Source organism: Macaca mulatta, chromosome 13, assembly GCF_049350105.2.
Source record: "Macaca mulatta isolate MMU2019108-1 chromosome 13, T2T-MMU8v2.0, whole genome shotgun sequence".
Classification (NCBI taxonomy): Eukaryota; Metazoa; Chordata; class Mammalia; order Primates; family Cercopithecidae; genus Macaca; species Macaca mulatta.
The window spans coordinates 4,887,640-4,906,014 of record NC_133418.1 but is presented as its reverse complement, the minus strand read 5'-3'; the positions used below and the strand labels follow the sequence as shown (position 1 = coordinate 4,906,014).

The 18,375-nt window shown below is 58.0% G+C and overlaps 1 protein-coding gene across 1 annotated transcript; it reads left to right on the top strand.

Annotated features, from left to right (window-relative positions):
• The first annotated feature begins 9,627 nt into the window (after positions 1–9,627).
• DUSP2 (dual specificity phosphatase 2) lies at positions 9,628–14,745 on the top strand. Its single transcript, XM_001111118.5, has 4 exons — positions 9,628–12,958; positions 13,042–13,166; positions 13,548–13,767; positions 13,884–14,745. The coding sequence occupies exons 1-4, from the start codon at positions 12,430–12,432 to the stop codon at positions 14,096–14,098; spliced, it is 1,089 nt and encodes a 362-aa protein (XP_001111118.5). The 5' UTR covers positions 9,628–12,429; the 3' UTR covers positions 14,099–14,745.
• Positions 14,746–18,375: the final 3,630 nt, after the last annotated feature.

The window sequence follows — 18,375 nt, the reverse complement described above, 5'->3', positions numbered from 1 at the left end:
CATTGGCCCCCAAACCAATTTGTCACACCGCTTGGAGTCACCCAGCGTGGGCCCTGGTGTGGGCACATGACATGCCGGGTCTCTGATCCCTTTGCAGCGTGGAGTTAACCACGCCTCTCCTTCTCCGGTTTAAAAAGCAGTGCGTGTTTCTTCTTCTCATATTTTTTGCCATCATTCCAAACAAATTCTGGAGAATAAGAAAAAGGGAAAAGTGGGTTTGAAGTGGGCTCACCTCTCGGCCAAGGTGGAGGGGTTCTCCAGCCCCTGGAAGATGGCAAACCCATCTGGGGTTCTCACCCACATCTAATCTGTAGCCACATGGGAGGTCCCATGCCCTGGGTCCTGGGCACACACGCATTTCTGTTCTGTTCCCATTGGGTGGGGGTGGGGGACTGCTGGGCTCCAACCAAGATCAGATGGTGCCAGGGGCATGGGCGGCAGCGTGGGCAGGGGCATGTCAGGCCTCCTCTTCCTTGGAGGACCTCACCGCCATCGAGAGGCAGGACCGATGCACAGAGCCCAGGGGTCTTAATGAGGAAATGATGGGCTGGAGTCCCAGTTCTGCCTTGACATTGGGGAAAAAATTCCTCATCTACCAAATGGAAATAGCAACTAATTCCTGTCTCGTGAAATGATGTGAAACTGATGAGAAGTGTGATTTAATGTCGCGAGCTCATGGTAGGTTCACAATAATGGGAAGTTATTGGAAAACATTGCCAAGTAGATCTTATTTTTAGCCAGAATGAGACAACATCCAGGTGCCTGGTGCTGCTGGAATGGAGCCGAGCAAACCCTCTGGATCTTGAGCCCGGGCAGTTGGAGCCAGGCCCCCGGCTACTCTGGCCTCCAGGATCTGGGGAGGACGGAGCAGCTTCTGGGAGCTCATTGACTGGGGCCATTAGCAACTAGACATTCTGGGCTGGGATCTGAGGCTGAGCAGAGAGGTCTGGTGGGCGGAGAAGGGTGGAGGCAGGTGAAATCCTGGTGCATGCAGAAGCCACCAACAATCCTGTTGTACCTGGTGAGCGACCTGTGTTGAGGTGATGTGGCTGTTCTCCTGCCTCAAGGAGGGACTTCAGTCCCCAGAGGGAGAAGACTTTGGCTCTGGGCACCTTCCCTGGAGGGCGTGGGAAGCTCCCCTACATTGTGACCTTGGGCCTTTATCCTGTGGGTTTCTCTGGTCCAGCAGGCCTGGCCAGGGCAAGGCTGGGCACGTGCAGGCCTGTCTGCAGACCTGGCGCTCAGGAGCAGTCCCGGAGCACCTCCTCTGGCCTCCAGGAGTGCGTCGCAGGCTGAAGAGGCAGCCGTGCTTGAGCCCGGAATGGACGAGAAGTCAGGAGGACTGGGCTGGGACACAGAAGGTTCCACAGAGGAGGCGGCTCCAGCAATCCAGGGGCAGAGAACAGCAAGAGTGGGGTGTGGAAGTTGGGGTTGCAGTGTGAATGGGGGTCGTGGCAAGTGATCTACGCCAGGCCCATGAGTGGGGATTGGCTGTCACCACTACGGTCTCTGAGCAGGGAGAGGCAGGCTCTGTATTGGTTCATCTTGGGCCAGGCACTGGCATCAGGGGCCTCAGTCCTTTAAGTCCACACGAGGGGCAGGAGTCCTGGGAGAGGCTTGCCAGGGCATCCTGGCAAGGGTGGGCCAGGACCAGCATCCCTGCCTCAGCCACTGCTCAGCTCCCCTCCCTTGGCCTCCTCTGGCTGAGCGGGATATTTACTGAGGGTAGGGGGGTGGCCTGAAGATGGGGAGCAGTGAGGGGCTGGGGAGGAGGAGAGAGATGGGTGAGGAGGAAGAGAACAAAGTGACAGCGGGTAGGTAGAGAGACAGGAGAGAGAAGCGAGGAGGGCAGGTGGCCCGCCAGCTGCAGGCCTTCCCTGCTGGCACACAGGGTGCCTCCCTGGGCACCACCCTCCTGCCCTTCTCCGGGGTCCTCCCACAGGGTCTGGGTAAGGGCAGCACACCCTGCGGGCCATCCTGTGTCCCTCGTGCCTCTCCCTTGCCCTCAGCACCCAGGCCAGCAGAGAGGAGCCTCCTGGCTTGGGGGCTCTGGCTCAGTGGCTGCTGTCTTTGGGGCTGTCCCCTGGGGCCCTCACTCGGCCCTGCTCCTGGGTGATCTCACAGCCACAGCCGGCCAGCCCCGTGCTGGCAAAGCACTAGGTGTGCCTGAGCCCTGCAGGCTCTAGGAAGCTGGACCTAGGTCACTACTGCCTTTGCCAGGCCCCGCCTGAGAGGCCCTTGGTGGCCACTGGGAGCCACGGCTCCAGGGCCTTTCCTCTCTCAGACTAAACCTGAGTCCTGCCCCTGGGGAAACTGAGGCAGGCACTTCCTGCCCAGGCCCCGCTGTGGGTGAGTCGAGCTGGGGATAGGGCCACATACCTCTCGGGGCAGCAGCTACACCCCTGAAGGAAGCAGGGGACATCGGCGGTGACCTCTTCTGGGTTGCAACACTCAATGAGAGATTCATTCATAGTCACAAATGTGTGGTGTGTGTGTTCTGGGGTGTGTATGTGTGTGTTGTGTGTGTGTGTGTGGCAGGTGTGTGGTCATCCCGTGTTTATGTGTGAGGAGAGGACTGAGGCCAGGGCCCCAGAAATGGCCCTGCTTGAATGGCCCTTGCAGTCCAGGAACCTGCTTCCTTCCGGGTGGTGCTGGTCAAGTAAGGAAGGGGCCACTCACCTGCGCTGTCTGAGAAAAGGACTCAGGGCTTGTATCAGGCAGGGCTGTATCCATGTGAAATGTGGGCAGGGAGCTGGGGGGTGGCGGTGGGTCTCAGGGCTGGTGGTCAGGAGTGCAGGTTCATGGACTGTGCAGCTGGGGCATGCGAGCCAGGGGTGGGCCCCCCATGGATCTGGGGGCTTGTTCCTGGGGCCACTGGGTCCATGGCAGGACTCATCACGGAGGGCTCTGTGGGCTGTCCCGGGGCCAGGGAAGCCACATCACCGTGGGCGTGTCTGGGTGTCCGTGGGTAACGGAGAGGATGTTTAGGCTTGGCTGTGCAGCACCGCGCGCAGGAGGACAGCTGTGTGAGTGGCTTTGTAAGTGCAGGGTGTGTGCGTATGAGTCTGTGTGCATATAACACATGTATGTGTGTGCGCACACATGGCCCTCTCTGGGTGTCTGGACGCTCCGTGAGCAGTGATGGCCTCAGCTTTTCCAGGTGCGGTCATTATCTCTCCAGGAAGTATCATCGGATTTGGGCCCTGATCCTCCCTGATCAGTCTCTTCCTGTCCAGCGTCACCCCAGCCATCTGTGCTCTAAACCTGAGCCTCAGCTCCCCGTGCCCCTCGCTCGCCCCTGCCTGCTGCAGCTCCCCAGCTCTCTCTGGCTGTGGCGGGGCCAACCTCCCTTCTCTGGCCTTCACCCTATGCCGAACAGATGCCCCTCTTCCAGATTATAAAACTGGGCAGCAGCTGGTCTCCTTCGGCTGCTCCCGGGCCCCGTCTCATGGAGGAGGAGCCGTGGCAGGGCCTGGGGTGACGGGGGAGAGGAGGGAACCTCATCCTTCCTCAGGAACCTGTTTGCCCTCTGCTCAGCGCAGACCTGGGAGCCACCCCCGCCCCTCTCTTTCTCATTGCCACCCCATCCCATCTGCCCACGATTCCTGCCAGCCCTGCCCCTGCTGTCCTGGAGCTTCCCTCATTTTTATTGCCACCCAGGGTCAAGTCAGCCCCCGTCCCCTGAATCACTGCATCAACTCCTGACCTTTCCCCACGGCCACTCCTGCACCACAGTCCACTCTCCACTCACAGGTTCCCTCCCCAGCCCACCCTGAGTCAGGACCTTCCAACGGTTCTCATTGTCCTTTTAATGAAATCAGACCCTGACCAGGGCCCCGGGCTCCACCAGAGCTCCTGCTGCAAGGCCTCTGTCCCTGCCAGAACTTCTTTTTTTTTTTTTTTTTTTTTTTTTTTGAGACGGAGTCTCGCTCTGTCGCCCAGGTTGGAGTGCAGTGGCCGGATCTCAGCTCATTGCAAGCTCCGCCTCCCGGGTTCCCGCCATTCTCCTGCCTCAGCCTCCCGAGTAGCTGGGACTACAGGCGCCCGCCACCTCGCCCGGCTAGTTTTTTTTTTTGTATTTTTTAGTAGAGACGGGGTTTCACCGTGTTAGCCAGGATGGTCTCGATCTCCTGACCTCGTGATCCGCCCGTCTCGGCCTCCCAAAGTGCTGGGATTACAGGCTTGAGCCACCGCGCCCGGCCTCAGAACTTCTGCCTCCTGCCGATCTTCCCTGCCCCAGCCCCGGCAGGCTCCTTGTCATTCCTGAAGTTGCCGTGGAAGGCCGTCTCCTCCGAGAACCCTCCCTGCTGCCCTCGCCCCTGCTCCGTCTCACGCCCCTCTGCAGCGTCATTGATAACATCTCCCAGTGTCCGCTGTGGTCTCATTCGTTTCCTTACTCCACCCATCTCTGGCCTTGCATTGGAAGGCCAGCCCCAGAGGGCAGGAACCTTGTGTGTCTCGTTCACGGCTGCATCCCTAGCACCCTGAAAGCAGCCAGCCTGGCACTCGGTAACACTTGGTGAGTGAATGAGTGCCGGGACCTGCAGGAAGACTGAAGCTCACGGTGTGCCCAGAGCCACAGAGCTGTGTGTGGTAGAGCTTGTCCTTGAACCTAAGACATTCGGTGGGTTGTCACAGTGGACAAAGTCTCAGAGTCTCACTCTGTTGCCCAGGCTGGAGTGTAGTCGTGCAATCTCAGCTCACTGCAACCCCTGCTTCCCAGGCTCAAGTGATTCTCGTGCTTCGGCCTCCTGAGTAGCTGAGACTACGGGCATGTGCCACCACTTCAGCCTAATTTTTGTGTTTTTAGTAGAGACGGGGTTTCACCATATTGGCCAGGTGGGTCTGGAACTCCTGGCCTCAAGTGATCTGCCCGTCTGGGCTTCCCAAAGTGCTAGGATTACAGGCATGAGCTGCCATGCCCAGCCTCATGGTGGGCTCTTTGACTGACATGCCTGGGGTGTCCGCTCTGGGCACCTGAGGACCTCTCTTTTTCCCTGGAGCTTGAGGCACGGTGAGGGATGAAGGCCTAGCCTGACAATGACTTCATCCCACATTGTGGATTTCAGCTTCCTGTGTCAGCTTCCTGTCGAGGGCTACCTGGGGGCACGGGGGCAAGTCCTCATGCCTGCAGAGATGCATCAAAGCCCACTCAGGGCTGGGCACTGAGCTTCCCAGTGGACTCAGAGGGGCAGTGCCCTGGGTACTGTGCATCCTCAAGGGGTTTGCAGCAGAGCTGGGGAGGTGGCACTAATGCCCTGAAGGTCCTCCAGGATGGCAGCTGAGAGAAAGGAGGGCTGTGGGCAAGAGTGGGAGGCAGATGGGAGGGGCCTGGAGGATGGGGACCTGGATTCTGGAGACAGTCAGGAGGTGACACAAAATTGTGAATTTCAGCCTTGGCTCTGAGAGCTCGGGCAAACTCCTCAGCCTCTCTGAGCCGTGGCTCCCCCATTTGTATTTGGAGTGCCGATCCCTCCCACCTGTGGGGCTCTTTGAGGTTTAAATGAGATAATTTCTGTTAAGCCCTTGGGATAAGTCAGGGCACGTGGCAAGCACACAATGGTGTCAGTTGTTGTGGTTGTCCCATGAAGCAAGAGACCCAGGCGGGAGGGTGTGTGCTGGGGACACCACATAGGCGGACCCACATGGACCCTGGCCAGGGGCAGGGCAGCCTAGTGGTTAAGCCCAGGTTCCAATCCCAGTTCTTCATTTGCATAGGGACTGTGTGGCCTTGGTTCTGCCCCCTAACACCTTTGGGCCTCGGTTTCCCTATTTGCAGAGCAGGGTAATGAGGCAGCTCTCCAGGGTGTGAGGCTAGACGCAGTGACGCTCCCAAGGCACCAAACACAGTGCCAGTGATCGCTCTTTTTAATGAAGGACGAGACCAATACCACACCGTAGGGAAGCAGCCCGCTTGTGTCTGACCAAGGCAAGTGGCCTCAGAGCCCCCACAGCTAACTGATGCCCAGAGCTGCCCCCACCGCTGCTGCTGCTGCTGTGCTGGGATTGCTGGTTTTGGGGGGTGGCAGAGCGCTTGGCCTGGTCTTCGATGGTAGTTAAGGTGTCAGCAGTGCTGGTGAGGTGGGAAGGAGGTCCCTTTGTCAGTCCCCCTCCAACAGTGCACCCAGCTGTGGTCACAGGGGAGTCCCAGGAGGCCTCTTGTCACAGAGCCACTTGCCCTGTGCCCACAGTGAGGTCACTTTCTTTTTTTTTTTTTTGCAGTTGCAAGATTTAATAAAGTGAAAACAGAGCTCCCATACGAAGGGAGGGGACCCAAAGAGGGGAGCCACTGCCGGCTGGAATGCCTGGGTTTATATCCCGATCATTGTCCCTCCCGCTGTGCTCTCAGGCATCGGATGATTGGCTACGTCTTTACCTCCTGTTTTTGCCTAATCAGCATTTTAGTGAGCGCTCTTGACTATCTGATCGGCCGGGTGTGAGCTAAGTTGCAAGCCCCGTGTTTAAAGGTGGAAGCTGCTGTCACCTTCCCAGCTAGGCTTAGGGATTCTTAGTCGGCCTAGGAAATCCAGCTAGTCCTGCTTCTCAGTCCCCTCTCTCAAGTGCGGTCACATTTTGAGACTCCTTCATTTCTTGCCCAACTCTTACCAACGGCCACAACCTCCTCTTCCCTCCTTGGATAACCCGGGCCTAAGCCACAGCGCCTCTGGCTAGCGGGGCGGGAATCAGTTTCACTACCGGGAACCCCATGGGTTGGGCGCTACAGGTGTGCCAGGGGTGGGTGCCCAGGGAAAAGCCCAGAGAGGGGTTCCTTCCACCCCTAGACCCAGGTCCATCTGGGAACACACACACACACAGTTGCTTTGCTGGACAGGCCCACAGGCAAGTGGGGCCTTGGCAATGAGTTCTCCCAGAGTCCCTTCCTCAAGCTGTGGCCTCCTCTCTCTTTTTTTTTTTTTTTGAGACAGAGTCTCGCTCTGTCGCCCAGGCTGGAGTGCAGTGGCCGGATCTCAGCTCACTGCAAGCTCCGCCTCCCGGGTTTACGCCATTCTCCTGCCTCAGCCTCCAGAGTAGCTGGGACTACAGGCGCCCGCCACCACGCCCGACTAGTTTTTTGTATTTTTTAGTAGAGACGGGGTTTCACCGTGTTAGCCAGGATGGTCTCGATCTCCTGACCTCGTGATCCACCCGTCTCGGCCTCCCAAAGTGCAGGGATTACAGGCTTGAGCCACCGTGCCCGGCCGGCCTCCTCTCTTTATGGGAAACCATGGCAGAAGGGGGAATCAGATTCCACAGTACTGCACCTTCCGAAGCTGGAAGGGGCCATAGGATCCTTTCTCGGACAACGCGGCCTGATTCTGGCATCTCCTCCCTGCACCGCACGTTTTTCTTTTTTCTTTCTTTTCTTTTCTTTTCTTTTTTTTTTTTTTTTTTGAGGCGGAGTCTCGCTCTGTCGCCCAGGCTGGAGTGCTGTGGCCGGATCTCAGCTCACTGCAAGCTCCGCCTCCCGGGTTCCCGCCATTCTCCTGCCTCAGCCTCCCCAGTAGCTGGGACTACAGGCGCCCGCCACCTCGCCCGGCTAGTTTTTTTTGTATTTTTTAGTAGAGACGGGGTTTCACCGTGTTAGCCAGGATGGTCTCGATCTCCTGACCTCGTGATCCACCCGTCTCGGCCTCCCAAAGTGCTGGGATTACAGGCTTGAGCCACCGCGCCCGGCCTCTTTTTTTTTTTTTTTTGAGACGGAGTTTTGCTCTGTTGCCCAGGCTGGAATGCAGTGGCGTGATCTCGGCTCACTGCAGCCTCCACCTCCCGGGTTCAAGTGATTCTCCTGCCTCGGTCTCCTGAGTAGCTGGGATTACAGGCATGCGCCACCATGCCTGACTAATTCTCTGTATTTTCAGTAGAGACGGGGTTTCATCATGTTGGCCAGGCTGGTCTTGAACTCCTGACCTCAGGTGATCCGCCCGCCTCGGCCTCCCAAAGTGCAGGGATTATAGGCGTGAGCCACCACGCCCGGCCGTGCATCTCACTTTTTAAGATGTTTGGGTACCATCTGTTCCCAACAGTTTTCCTTAAGTGAACTCAGTTTTTACAAACCTAAAATTTACTTTAAAAGGAAAAGATGTCATTACTCTAGGTGGATAATTAGTATCATTTATCATGAACACAACAAAATCACAAAAGTATATATTGTTGAAGCAACGAGGTCAGTGCCTTGAGGGCAGTGCTTTGGGATTTACTGCTATATCCCCAGCACGTAGAACAGTACCTGGTACATAATAGGTTCTTTTTTTTTTTGAGACGGAGTCTCGCTCTGTCGCCCAGGCTGGAGTGCAGTGGCCGGATCTCAGCTCACTGCAAGCTCCGCCTCCCGGGTTCACGCCATTCTCCTGCCTCAGCCTCCAGAGTAGCTGGGACTACAGGCGCCGCCACCTCTCTCGGCTAGTTTTTTGTATTTTTTAGTAGAGACGGGGTTTCACCGGGTTAGCCAGGATGGTCTGGATCTCCTGACCTCGTGATCCGCCCATCTTGGCCTCTCAAAATGCCAGGATTACAGGCTTGAGCCACCACGCCTGGCCCATAATAGGTTCTTGAAATGTATTTCTGAGTGCAGGATTGAGTCAGTGATAAATGCAGAAAGGAGCACTAAGCCTCTTGGTTAAAATGAGGAAAGGCAGGTATTAGGGGTTAGAGCCATGCCAGCCCCACGTGGAGACTTTCTTCTTGATGTACTCAGAAGGACGGATTGGCTTGAAAAAGGCAGAATGTCCTCCGCACATGGCTGGGGACTCCTCAGTGCTGGTCTGGATGCAGCCTCGAAGTGTCTGAGTACCCGAACGCCTGCTGGGGGCTGCACGCCAGGGTACCTGAAGCTCAAGGTGGCACCCAGGTGAGAGGCAAGGCCAGGGCTGGGGCGTGTCGCGGGCCCCCATGCATTTAGCCTGAGCGACGGGTCCCCTGAGGAGGCCTCCGCGTGTCCAGGAGAGCTTCCCCGGCAGCCCTGCTCCCGGGTGGTCCTGCTCACACACACGCATGCGACATGACGCATGACAGAGTGGGGAACAGACATCAGTCCTTTCGGCTGCAGGCTTCCTGCTCATCTTGGCCAGGAGGAGGACTTGCTAAGGGCTGGGTGCCCCAGGTGAACCCCCCGCCCCCACCCTGCACTGTGCTGGACACGCCTTCCTCACACAGGGGCTGTTCCTGGAGCCTGGCGCGTGGGGTATGAATCCGCACCTGGCAGGAGCCTGTAGGGGTGGCCGCCGCATCGGCGTGTTCGTCAGAGGCCTGGCACAGGAAACCCGACGTCATCCCTGACTCACCCCTCAGGCGGAGCTTGGGGTGGCCCCTCACACTCACCTTCATCCCCAAACTGGCCCAAGCACTGTAGCCAAGCCTGTAGCCAAGCCACTCACCTCCCGCCCGGTGTGGGGCATCTGCTTGGGGGTGGGGGCTGGGAGGAGGAAGGAAGGCTCTGCAGCATCAGTGTGATGCTGAGTGAGGCAGCTGTGGAAGGGAGACTTGCCGTGCGGGGAGGTGGGTGGATGTGCTGCTGGGGCCAGGGAAGACCTGGAATCCCAAAGGCAGGAGCCAGTGACGCTTAAACAGCCGTCAAAATAGATGGTTATAAAAAGAATAACACGCAGAATCATCATTTGTTCCTGTGAGTCTCACAGGTTTTCAATTTTAAAAAAAGTGCTGAGTCCAAACTTACTTGACAGTGTCTGCTCTGTAAGAGCCAGGCCGAGAAAAACAAAAACAGAGAGAGCTCTGAGCAGGGACTCCCAACCTGGGTCAGCCCCTTTCCATCCGGTGGCGAGGACCGGGTCCTGCTTCCAGAGCCTTCAGGCTGCGGGGCATCCAGCCTAGCAGAGACCCCTCCTCACCGCGTCCTCACCCTTACACCCAATGCCCTGCCTCCTCTCTGCTGTGGCTCCCAAGGCTGGGCTCTGGCGAACGGTGGTTGGGGAGACTCTGAGGGGGTGGTGGAGAGGAGCAGGCGTCCTGCACATGATCGCCAGCGGCAGCACCCAAGGCTTGGGGGGCTTTTGTCAGAGCAAAAGCGGGAGAGGGACATGGGTTTGTGAGTCTCTCCCCCTCTTCTTACCCCAGCCCTGGGCTTTCACCCAGTAATTGGGGGTGGGGTTTTCCCCAGTTTGGGAGTAGGGAAAGAAGGTAAAGGAAGGCCCTCCTTCATGGCTAAGCTGGGCCTCCGTGAGTCCACGTTCCAGAGCTGAAAAGGGGACAGCCCCAAGGCAAATGGCCTCAAGGGGGTGACACAGGTGCAGCCACGTTAGGCAGCCATCACCAGTCCTGAGCTGGGTGGTGGCAGGTGCCTATAGTCCCAGCTACTCTGGAGGCTGAGGCAGGAGGATCATTTGAGCTCAGGAGTTTGAGGCCAGTGTAGGCAACATAACAAGATCCTGTCACTTAAAAAGAAAAAGAGACCACTGGTCGTGGCCAGGAGTGCCAGGTCCCAGGGACTGCGCTATCAGAGCAAACCTTCAGCAATGCTCTCCCCACATGCGGAACTCCCCGGCAAGGTATACCGGGTTCTCCAGGAGGGGAAGAGGCCCAGCTCAGCATAGGAGTTGGGGTCTGGAGCCCCTTACACGGCTGAGCTGAGTTCACTTCTGAATCAGGGATCCCACCTGGCTGGGGTCCTCTCACGGAGCTGGAAGGCTGTGGCTCCCAGCCCAGAAGCAAGACTGGACCTGATTGTCCTGCACGCTCTGTAATTTGCCCCTGGAATCAGCATTAAGTCATTTGGAGGCCGATGCCAATGATAAGGGCTCCTATCAGCCTCTGGGATCTGTGGCCCAGACTCCCCGGCTCTGTTGTGGACTTTGCCGCCTCAGCCTCCAGACTGGCTTGCCAGGGAGGGCAGGGCCTCAGCCAATTGCGCAGACAGTGGGGTAGCCTTAGAGCCTTGGAACCAGTGTGGAAGGGCCACTGCGCCACGATGTGCTCCCCCTTACAGATGGAGACACTGAGACGGTGACGTGGCCCCAGGGACCTTTGGAGTCCTTGGGGTTTTCTCCTCTGCATCTGCTCTGACCCCAGCACACACAAGCTCCAGGTCCTTCTCACACGTAGTGGAACTGCACAGGTACCACGCTCCCGTGCACACAGCCAGGCACACAGCACACTGCTGTGAGGAGCTCAGAGCAGACGAGTCCAGAAGGGCTGGGGGCTCCACGCAGGTCCCAGCTGTCACTCTTTAAGATGGCGTGGACACAGGGGTCTGCCGGAGAACTGGAAGGGTCTTTCAGAGGAGGTGGAGGAGGGCCTCAGGAGACTGGGGGCTTGGAGGGTGGGTTCTGAAATCCCACGCAGCTGGGGGCAGGGCGAGGGCAGCTCCAGTTCAGTAACACTGTCTCCACCCACCTGAACTTCTCTGCTTGAGTTTGGGAGTTCACTGCCAACAATTCTTGTGGCTCAGACACCCCACGCACACCTGGGCCTCACCACATCCGGCAGCAGGGCTGGGGGAGGGCAGGATGGAGGGGACACCCAGGCCCCCAGTCCTCCGGGTGCAGTGCTAGCCCTGGACTTTGCTGCCCAGGGGGGCTGGACAGGGAGGCCTAGGATGGGGGAGGCCAGTTCTGTTCTGCTTCTCCCTCTTCCCCTTGCCAAGGTCCTGAAATCCCCGCAGGCCTGGGGAGGGCTGGGAGCGTCAGCGGACTTCCCTCCAGGGCGGGCTTGTGACAGCGGGAAGTGCTTCTCTCCGGGGCCTGGGGGCTTTCCCTGCGCCCAGGAGGAAGAAGCTTTGCCCCACTCTTAACTGGAAGCCGGTCTCAGACCCCTACTTTCCCCACGAAAGGCCCCAGGACCCCCTCATTTCCTTCGGCCCAAGCCCAGGGGCCTGGGTCCAGGGGAGTGTGTTCGGGCCTAGCTTGGCCACCAACCTACTGCAAGTCGCTGAGTGCTGGTCTCATCCAGGCAATGGGGGGTGGGGAGGGGGAGAGAGAAAGTCCCTCTGGCCCAAGGTCTCCAAATATATGAGCAACAGGACATCTCAGCAGGGACCTCCCCATCATCCAGTGTAGAACTCACCCGTGGCAGCAGGCATTTGTCAATGTTTGCGGTGACAAATTTCTAAGAGGAAAATTCTGGGAGGGAAAGGGAAAAGACAGAGGAAGCGTGGGGTTGGCGGGTGGGGTACTCCAAGGGACATCGCTGGCCCTAAGGGGGGGACTTGCATCTGTGAAGCTGGGTTCCCCAGGACTGAGTCGCTTGGGACAGGTCAAAGGGTGGGCGCAAAGAATGGAGGGGTGCTGGTCCCTCCGACTCCGGATAACACCTTCCCTTCCCGTAGTCGCTGGTCCCCGCCTCCTCTCCGTGTGTTCATCCCCGCGCCCTGCCTTCCCCGCCAACCTCCCCCCGCCTCCGGAGTCCCCGGGTCAGCCCAGCCTGCGCCCCACGTGAGGGGCGGGGGCGGGCGCCAGCGCCTTCCTGCTCTGCCCTTGTATGGTGTCCCGGAGGCCGGCCCAGGGGTATTTAACCCGGACCGCAGCGGAGGGCGCCAGGAGTCGACCGCTCCGGCAGCGCCACCGCCACGAGAGCCCGGGACGCGGTAACGAGCGGAAGGAAGAAGAGGCACCGGCGGCCATGGGGCTGGAGGCGGCGCGCGAGCTGGAGTGCGCGGCGCTGGGCACGCTGCTGCGGGAGCCGCGGGAGGCGGAACTCACGCTGCTGCTGGACTGCCGGCCCTTCCTGGCCTTCTGCCGCCGCCACGTGCGCGCCGCGCGCCCGGTGCCTTGGAACGCGCTGCTCCGGCGCCGTGCGCGGGGCCCCCCTGCGGCGGTTCTCGCCTGTCTGTTACCCGACCGCGCGCTGAGGACGCGCCTGGGCCGCGGGGAGCTGGCGCGGGCCGTGGTGCTGGACGAGGGCAGTGCCTCGGTGGCGGAGCTGCGGCCCGACGGCCCGGCCCACGTGCTGCTGGCCGCGCTGCTGCACGAGACCCGCGCGGGGCCCACCGCCGTGTTCTTCCTGCGAGGTGAGCCGCCGGCCGCCCTTGGCCCGCCCCACCCGCCTCCAGCCCGGCTTTCCCTGCTGACCGTGCCCTTACCCTCCTTGCAGGAGGCTTCGACGGCTTCCAGGGCTGCTGTCCCGATCTGTGCTCTGAGGCCCCCGCCCCTGCGCTGCCGCCGCCGGCAGGGAGCAAAACCAGCTGCTCCGACCCGAGGGCTCCCATCTACGACCAGGTGAGTACTGCCCCCCGCCCCGGACCCTCCCTCCCTCCCCACCGCAGACTGGGCGCCTCTAGAGAAAGAGCCTGCCATTTGGGGATGCGAGCAGTTTGCCCATGTACACACCTGTATACGTGTGTGTGTTGGGGGCGGTGGGGCCACGGCTGCTCGCACGTGCCTGTGTGGGTCTGTGTACGTTTGCATGTGTATGTTGGGAGTGTGAGGGGCACGTGTGTCCCGGTGTGTCCCCCGCACATTCCTGAGTCCTGTCTCAGGTCAGGAGGACTGGCTGAGGACTCCTCTTGTCTCGGCCAGCCCATGGGGTCTCCACCCGCTGCTGCTCCAGCCCTCCGGGGCTGGGCTGCGAAGGCCTCACCGTCCGTCTGCCCCCTCCAGGGTGGCCCTGTGGAGATCTTGCCCTACCTGTTCCTGGGCAGCTGCAGTCATTCGTCAGACCTGCAGGGGCTGCAGGCGTGTGGCATCACCGCCGTCCTCAACGTGTCCGCCAGCTGCCCCAACCACTTTGAGGGCCTTTTCCGCTACAAGAGTATCCCTGTGGAGGACAACCAGATGGTGGAGATCAGCGCCTGGTTCCAGGAGGCCATAGGCTTCATTGGTAAGGGGGCGCCTCTGCCCAGAGGTCCCGAGGGGCTCCAGAGGAGAGGGCTGGGGGCACCTGTCTCCTGGGCTGTGCACACGCCGTCTGACACCACTCCCCCGTCTCCCTTGCAGACTGGGTGAAAAACAGCGGGGGCCGGGTGCTGGTGCACTGCCAGGCCGGCATCTCGCGCTCCGCCACCATCTGCCTGGCCTACCTCATGCAGAGTCGCCGTGTGCGGCTGGACGAGGCCTTTGACTTCGTTAAGCAGCGTCGGGGGATCATCTCCCCCAACTTCAGTTTCATGGGGCAGCTGCTGCAGTTTGAGACCCAGGTGCTGTGTCACTGAGGTGGTGCCCCTCTGCCTGCCCCCCTAACTGTGCTGGCAGGAGCTGACTGGACGGGTGGGCTCCTCTCTGGGCCGGCACAGTCCCCTCACCTCTGGGAGGGCTGCTACCTCCTCACAATTTGAGAAGCCCCGTGGGGGGGCTCTAGCAATGCCGGCATGCTGGCCTTTCTGACCTGGTGCTCTTCTGCCGGGGGACTGAGGCTGGCCCTCATTCGGGGTCGGGAACCGAGGGTGTGTCTGCTCTTTCCCATCCCATCCTCTGGCGGAAATCAACTGGACTCTATACCGTGGACTCTCCCTGGTCCACCATCATGTTGAAGCCCTTGGCAGCCTAAGAGCTCCAAGGAACAAGCTGTGACAACCAGGAGCCCTGTCCGTGGGTTGGTCTGCCCAGGGCCTGGAGCCCAAGCCCTATGTTCCTGGGGAAGCTGGGGACTTGGGAAGTGATGGGTGTGTCGTGCTGTGTCAGTCTGTGAGCCTTTCACGCCTGTGCTGGCGCTGGAAAGTTATTTGTGCTCAGCTGACATTTAACACTCCCTCCCCCGCTTCCTCCTAGCCCTGTGGGCAGGGATTGGAAATTTAGCACTTTATATTTATACAGATCATTCAGGATGTGTCAATAAAATATTGTTTTGTTTAAAAAACAACCCAGTGTCTGGTCTCATCTGATGCCTGGGAGCCTGCTTGGACCTCACATTTCCTTGTGCCCTCAGGGTTTTGGAAGTGAAGGGGCAGAGGGGCCGGTGGCCGGAAGGGGCAGGTCTGACCCTCCTCACAAAGGCTGCTCTCTTGCCCTCAGTTCTCCCTGCGCTGGCGTCTTCCCAGACAGGGACCTCTCTCCAGAGCTGAACAGGGTTGTTTCTGGGAGGCTGGGGTCCCGTCTGTGATTCGGAGCCGGGCCCAGTGCTGCCCCGATCAGACCCCACTTCCTTTTCGGAACATGGAAGGATGCAAGTGTGTGCCTGAGGGTGTGGTCCTGTGGGGGTGGGTGGTCTTGGCCTGTGCACACGTGCATGTTGTGTGTGGCGTTCCTGTGGGAGTGTGTGTGCACGCCCACGCGAGAGGCACTCCCCAGGCCGTGTGGGTCTCTGCTTCCTCACAGCAGGCCCGCACGGCCTCCCTACTCTTCTCCTACATCCCAGGGCTGGGGCTCACGGTGTCCCCTGTTCCAGAGCTCCTTCGTGTCCCCCAAAGGCATGTGGCCCCATGTCTGGTGCAGAGGACCTGTCACCAGGGATGGGATTCATTGTTCTGCACACCCACCCAACTGGCACATCTTGGTCGAACTTCCAGTTACGGGCCCAGCATAGGACTAAGGTTCAGTGGAGACCTGAGACAAGGGCCGCGCCCATGCCAGAAGCCTAGGGGTACCTGTCGAGGCTGCCAGAAGAGGGTGCTGTGATCTGCCTGTGAGCAGGGCTGCTGAGGCCTTTGGGGATGGTTGTGCGGGAGCCAGTCCTACTTCAGGCTCACCGGGACATTCGGCCATTGGGAGTGTCATCCAGCCAAGGGTTGCCTCTGCACCAACTGTCTGTGGTCTGTTAGGAACTGGGCTGCACAGCAGGAGGTGAGCAGCTTCATCAGTATCACAGCTGCTCCCCGCATACCCCATTGCTAGCATTACTGCCTGAGCTCCGCCTCCTATCAGATCAGTGGCGGCATTAGATTCTCATAGGAGCTTGAACCCTGTTGTGAACTGCATTGGAGGGATATGAGATGTATGCTCCTTATGAAACTCTAATGCCTGATGATCTGTCAACTGTCTCCCATCACTCCCAGATGTTTTCTTCAGTTGCAAGAAAACAAGCTCTGGGCTCCCACTGATTCTACATTATGGTGAGTTGTATAATTATTTCATGATAGATTACAGTGTAATAGTAGAAATAAAGTGCACAGTAAGTGTAATGCACTTGAATCACCTAGAAACCATCCCCCTCACCATCCTGGGCCAGGCACGGTGGCTCATGCCTGTAATCCCAGCACTTCGGGAGGCCGAGATGGGTGGATCACCTGAGGTCAGGAGTTCGAGACCAGCCTGGCCAACATGGCAAAACCCCGTCTCTACTAAAAATACAAAAATTAGCCAGGCTTGGTGGCAGGTGCCTGTAATCCCAGCTACTCAGGAGTCTGAGGCAGGAGAATTGCTTGAACCTGGGAGGCGGAGGTTGCAGTGAGCCTAGATCACACCATTGCACCCCAGCCTGGGTGCCAAGAGTGAAACTCCATCTTGCACAGAGGAACAAACAAAAACGAATCCCTAGTGCCACAAAGGTTGGGAACTGCTGTCTTACGGCATTCTGAATGCCTGGGAGGGTGTACCTGTGGGGCGGGGGGCCGCACAGTTTGACAGTGTGGGGGCTGGTTTTGCTTAACCTTGCTGTATACAGTTTTCTTGTCTGTAAAATGGAGTTTCATTGTTAGCCCCCACCTCTCAGGATGTAGACTTACACAAGTCAATCCATATAGTGCCCGCCCGTAGTAGGCGCTCAGAAAATGTTAGGTAACTACGGCCCTAGGAGTGAGGTTGATCCGAAGTTTCAGTGTGCAGGTATGAGATGTGCATCTGGACCAGGATGAACACTCAACACGGCTGGGCATGGGGTCTGCTCAGCCTTTTGCCTGGAGCCTGGCACAGGTGGGCGCTTGCTCTGTGGGGCCGAATGAAGGGTGATCCTTGTTACCTCTGCTGTCTGAGGGGTGGGGTGAGCCACTTCAGTGTGAACTGGGCAGAGCTGGGGTTGCTATTCTGCCTTCTTTAGGACCTGAATGGGCATCTGTTGGGACCCACTTGTACCCCCATGCCCAGCTTGGGTGGGCGGGGACATCTGGGGCTCTAAGTCATAGGGGACTTCACACCACACAGCCTCATCTCACACGAAGCTGCATTGGTGGCTGAGGCCTCTGCCCACCCCACCCTCGGCCCTACCTCATCCCACCCTACCCAGTACCCAGCCCCATTCCCCTTCTCCCTTCCCCGTGCTCTTTATAGCTTGTCATCTAGCAAACTGCCCTTCTCTTTCTCTTTTTCCCTCCTTTCCTTCTTTCCTATTAAGTTTTTAAACTTCTAATTGTGGTAAAGAACGCAACATAAAATTGATCATCTTTACCATTATCAAGTATATTCACATCGTTGTGCAACAGATATCCAGAGCTTTTTCATCTTCCGAACCTGAAATGCTATACCTATTAAATGATAACCCCCTCCCCAGTTCCCAGCCCCTGGTAAGCTCTGTTCCACTTTCTGTCTCTGTGCGTTGGGCTACTCTAGATACCTCTTGGAGGTGGAATCATGCAGGATTTGTCTTTTTGTGACTGGCTTGTTTCACTCAGCAAAATACCCTCAGATCAACTGCATGTCCTCATAAAGACTCTGTTTCTGTCCCCAAGCAGGGTGATTATTTCTTGTCATTATTTTAATTATTATTTTTTTTTTGGGGGGGGACGGAGTCTCACTCTGTTGCCCAGGCTGGAGTGAAGTGGCACAATCTCGGCTCACTACAACCTCCGCCTCCCGGGTTCAAGGGATTTCCGACTAATTTTTGTATTTTTAGTAGAGATGGGGTTTCACCGTGTTGGCCAGGCTGGTCTCAGACTCCTGACCTCAAGTCATCCGCCCGCCTCGGCCTCTCAAAATGCTGGGATTACAGGCATGAGCCACTGCGCCTGGCCTACTTTAATTTTTTTTTACTGAACACTCATCTTTTTTTTTGAGATGGAGTCTCACTCTGTGCCCGGGGCTAGAGTGCAGTGGTGCGATTTCGGCTCACTGCAAACTCCGCCTCCGGGTTCAAGCGATTCACCTGCCTCAGCTTCCGGAGTAGCTGGGATTACAGGTGCCCACCACCGTGCCCAGCTAATTTTTGTATTTTTTTTTAGCAGAAATGTGGTATCACCATGTTGGCCAGACTGGTCTTGAATTCCTGACATCGTGATACCTGCCTTAGCCTCCCAAAGTCTGGGATTATAGGCATGAGCCACTGCGCCTGCCTGAACACTCAACTTAAGTGGTCAGCCTCATGCATTTGTTTTTTGATAGTCCTATTCTTTATTTTACTTATTTTTTCTAGCTTTACTGAGGCATAATTGGCAAATAAAAGTAGTAAATGTTTAAGTGTACAACGTGATATTTTGACATACGCATACCTTGTGAAATGATGACCACAACAAGCTAAGTAGCATATCCATGGTGTGTATCCTGACATCTGTCAATACCTTGCCCTGGCAGCAGGGCATCTGCTTCCATCACGGTCTCCCTGGGATTCTGATTCCTGACTTTG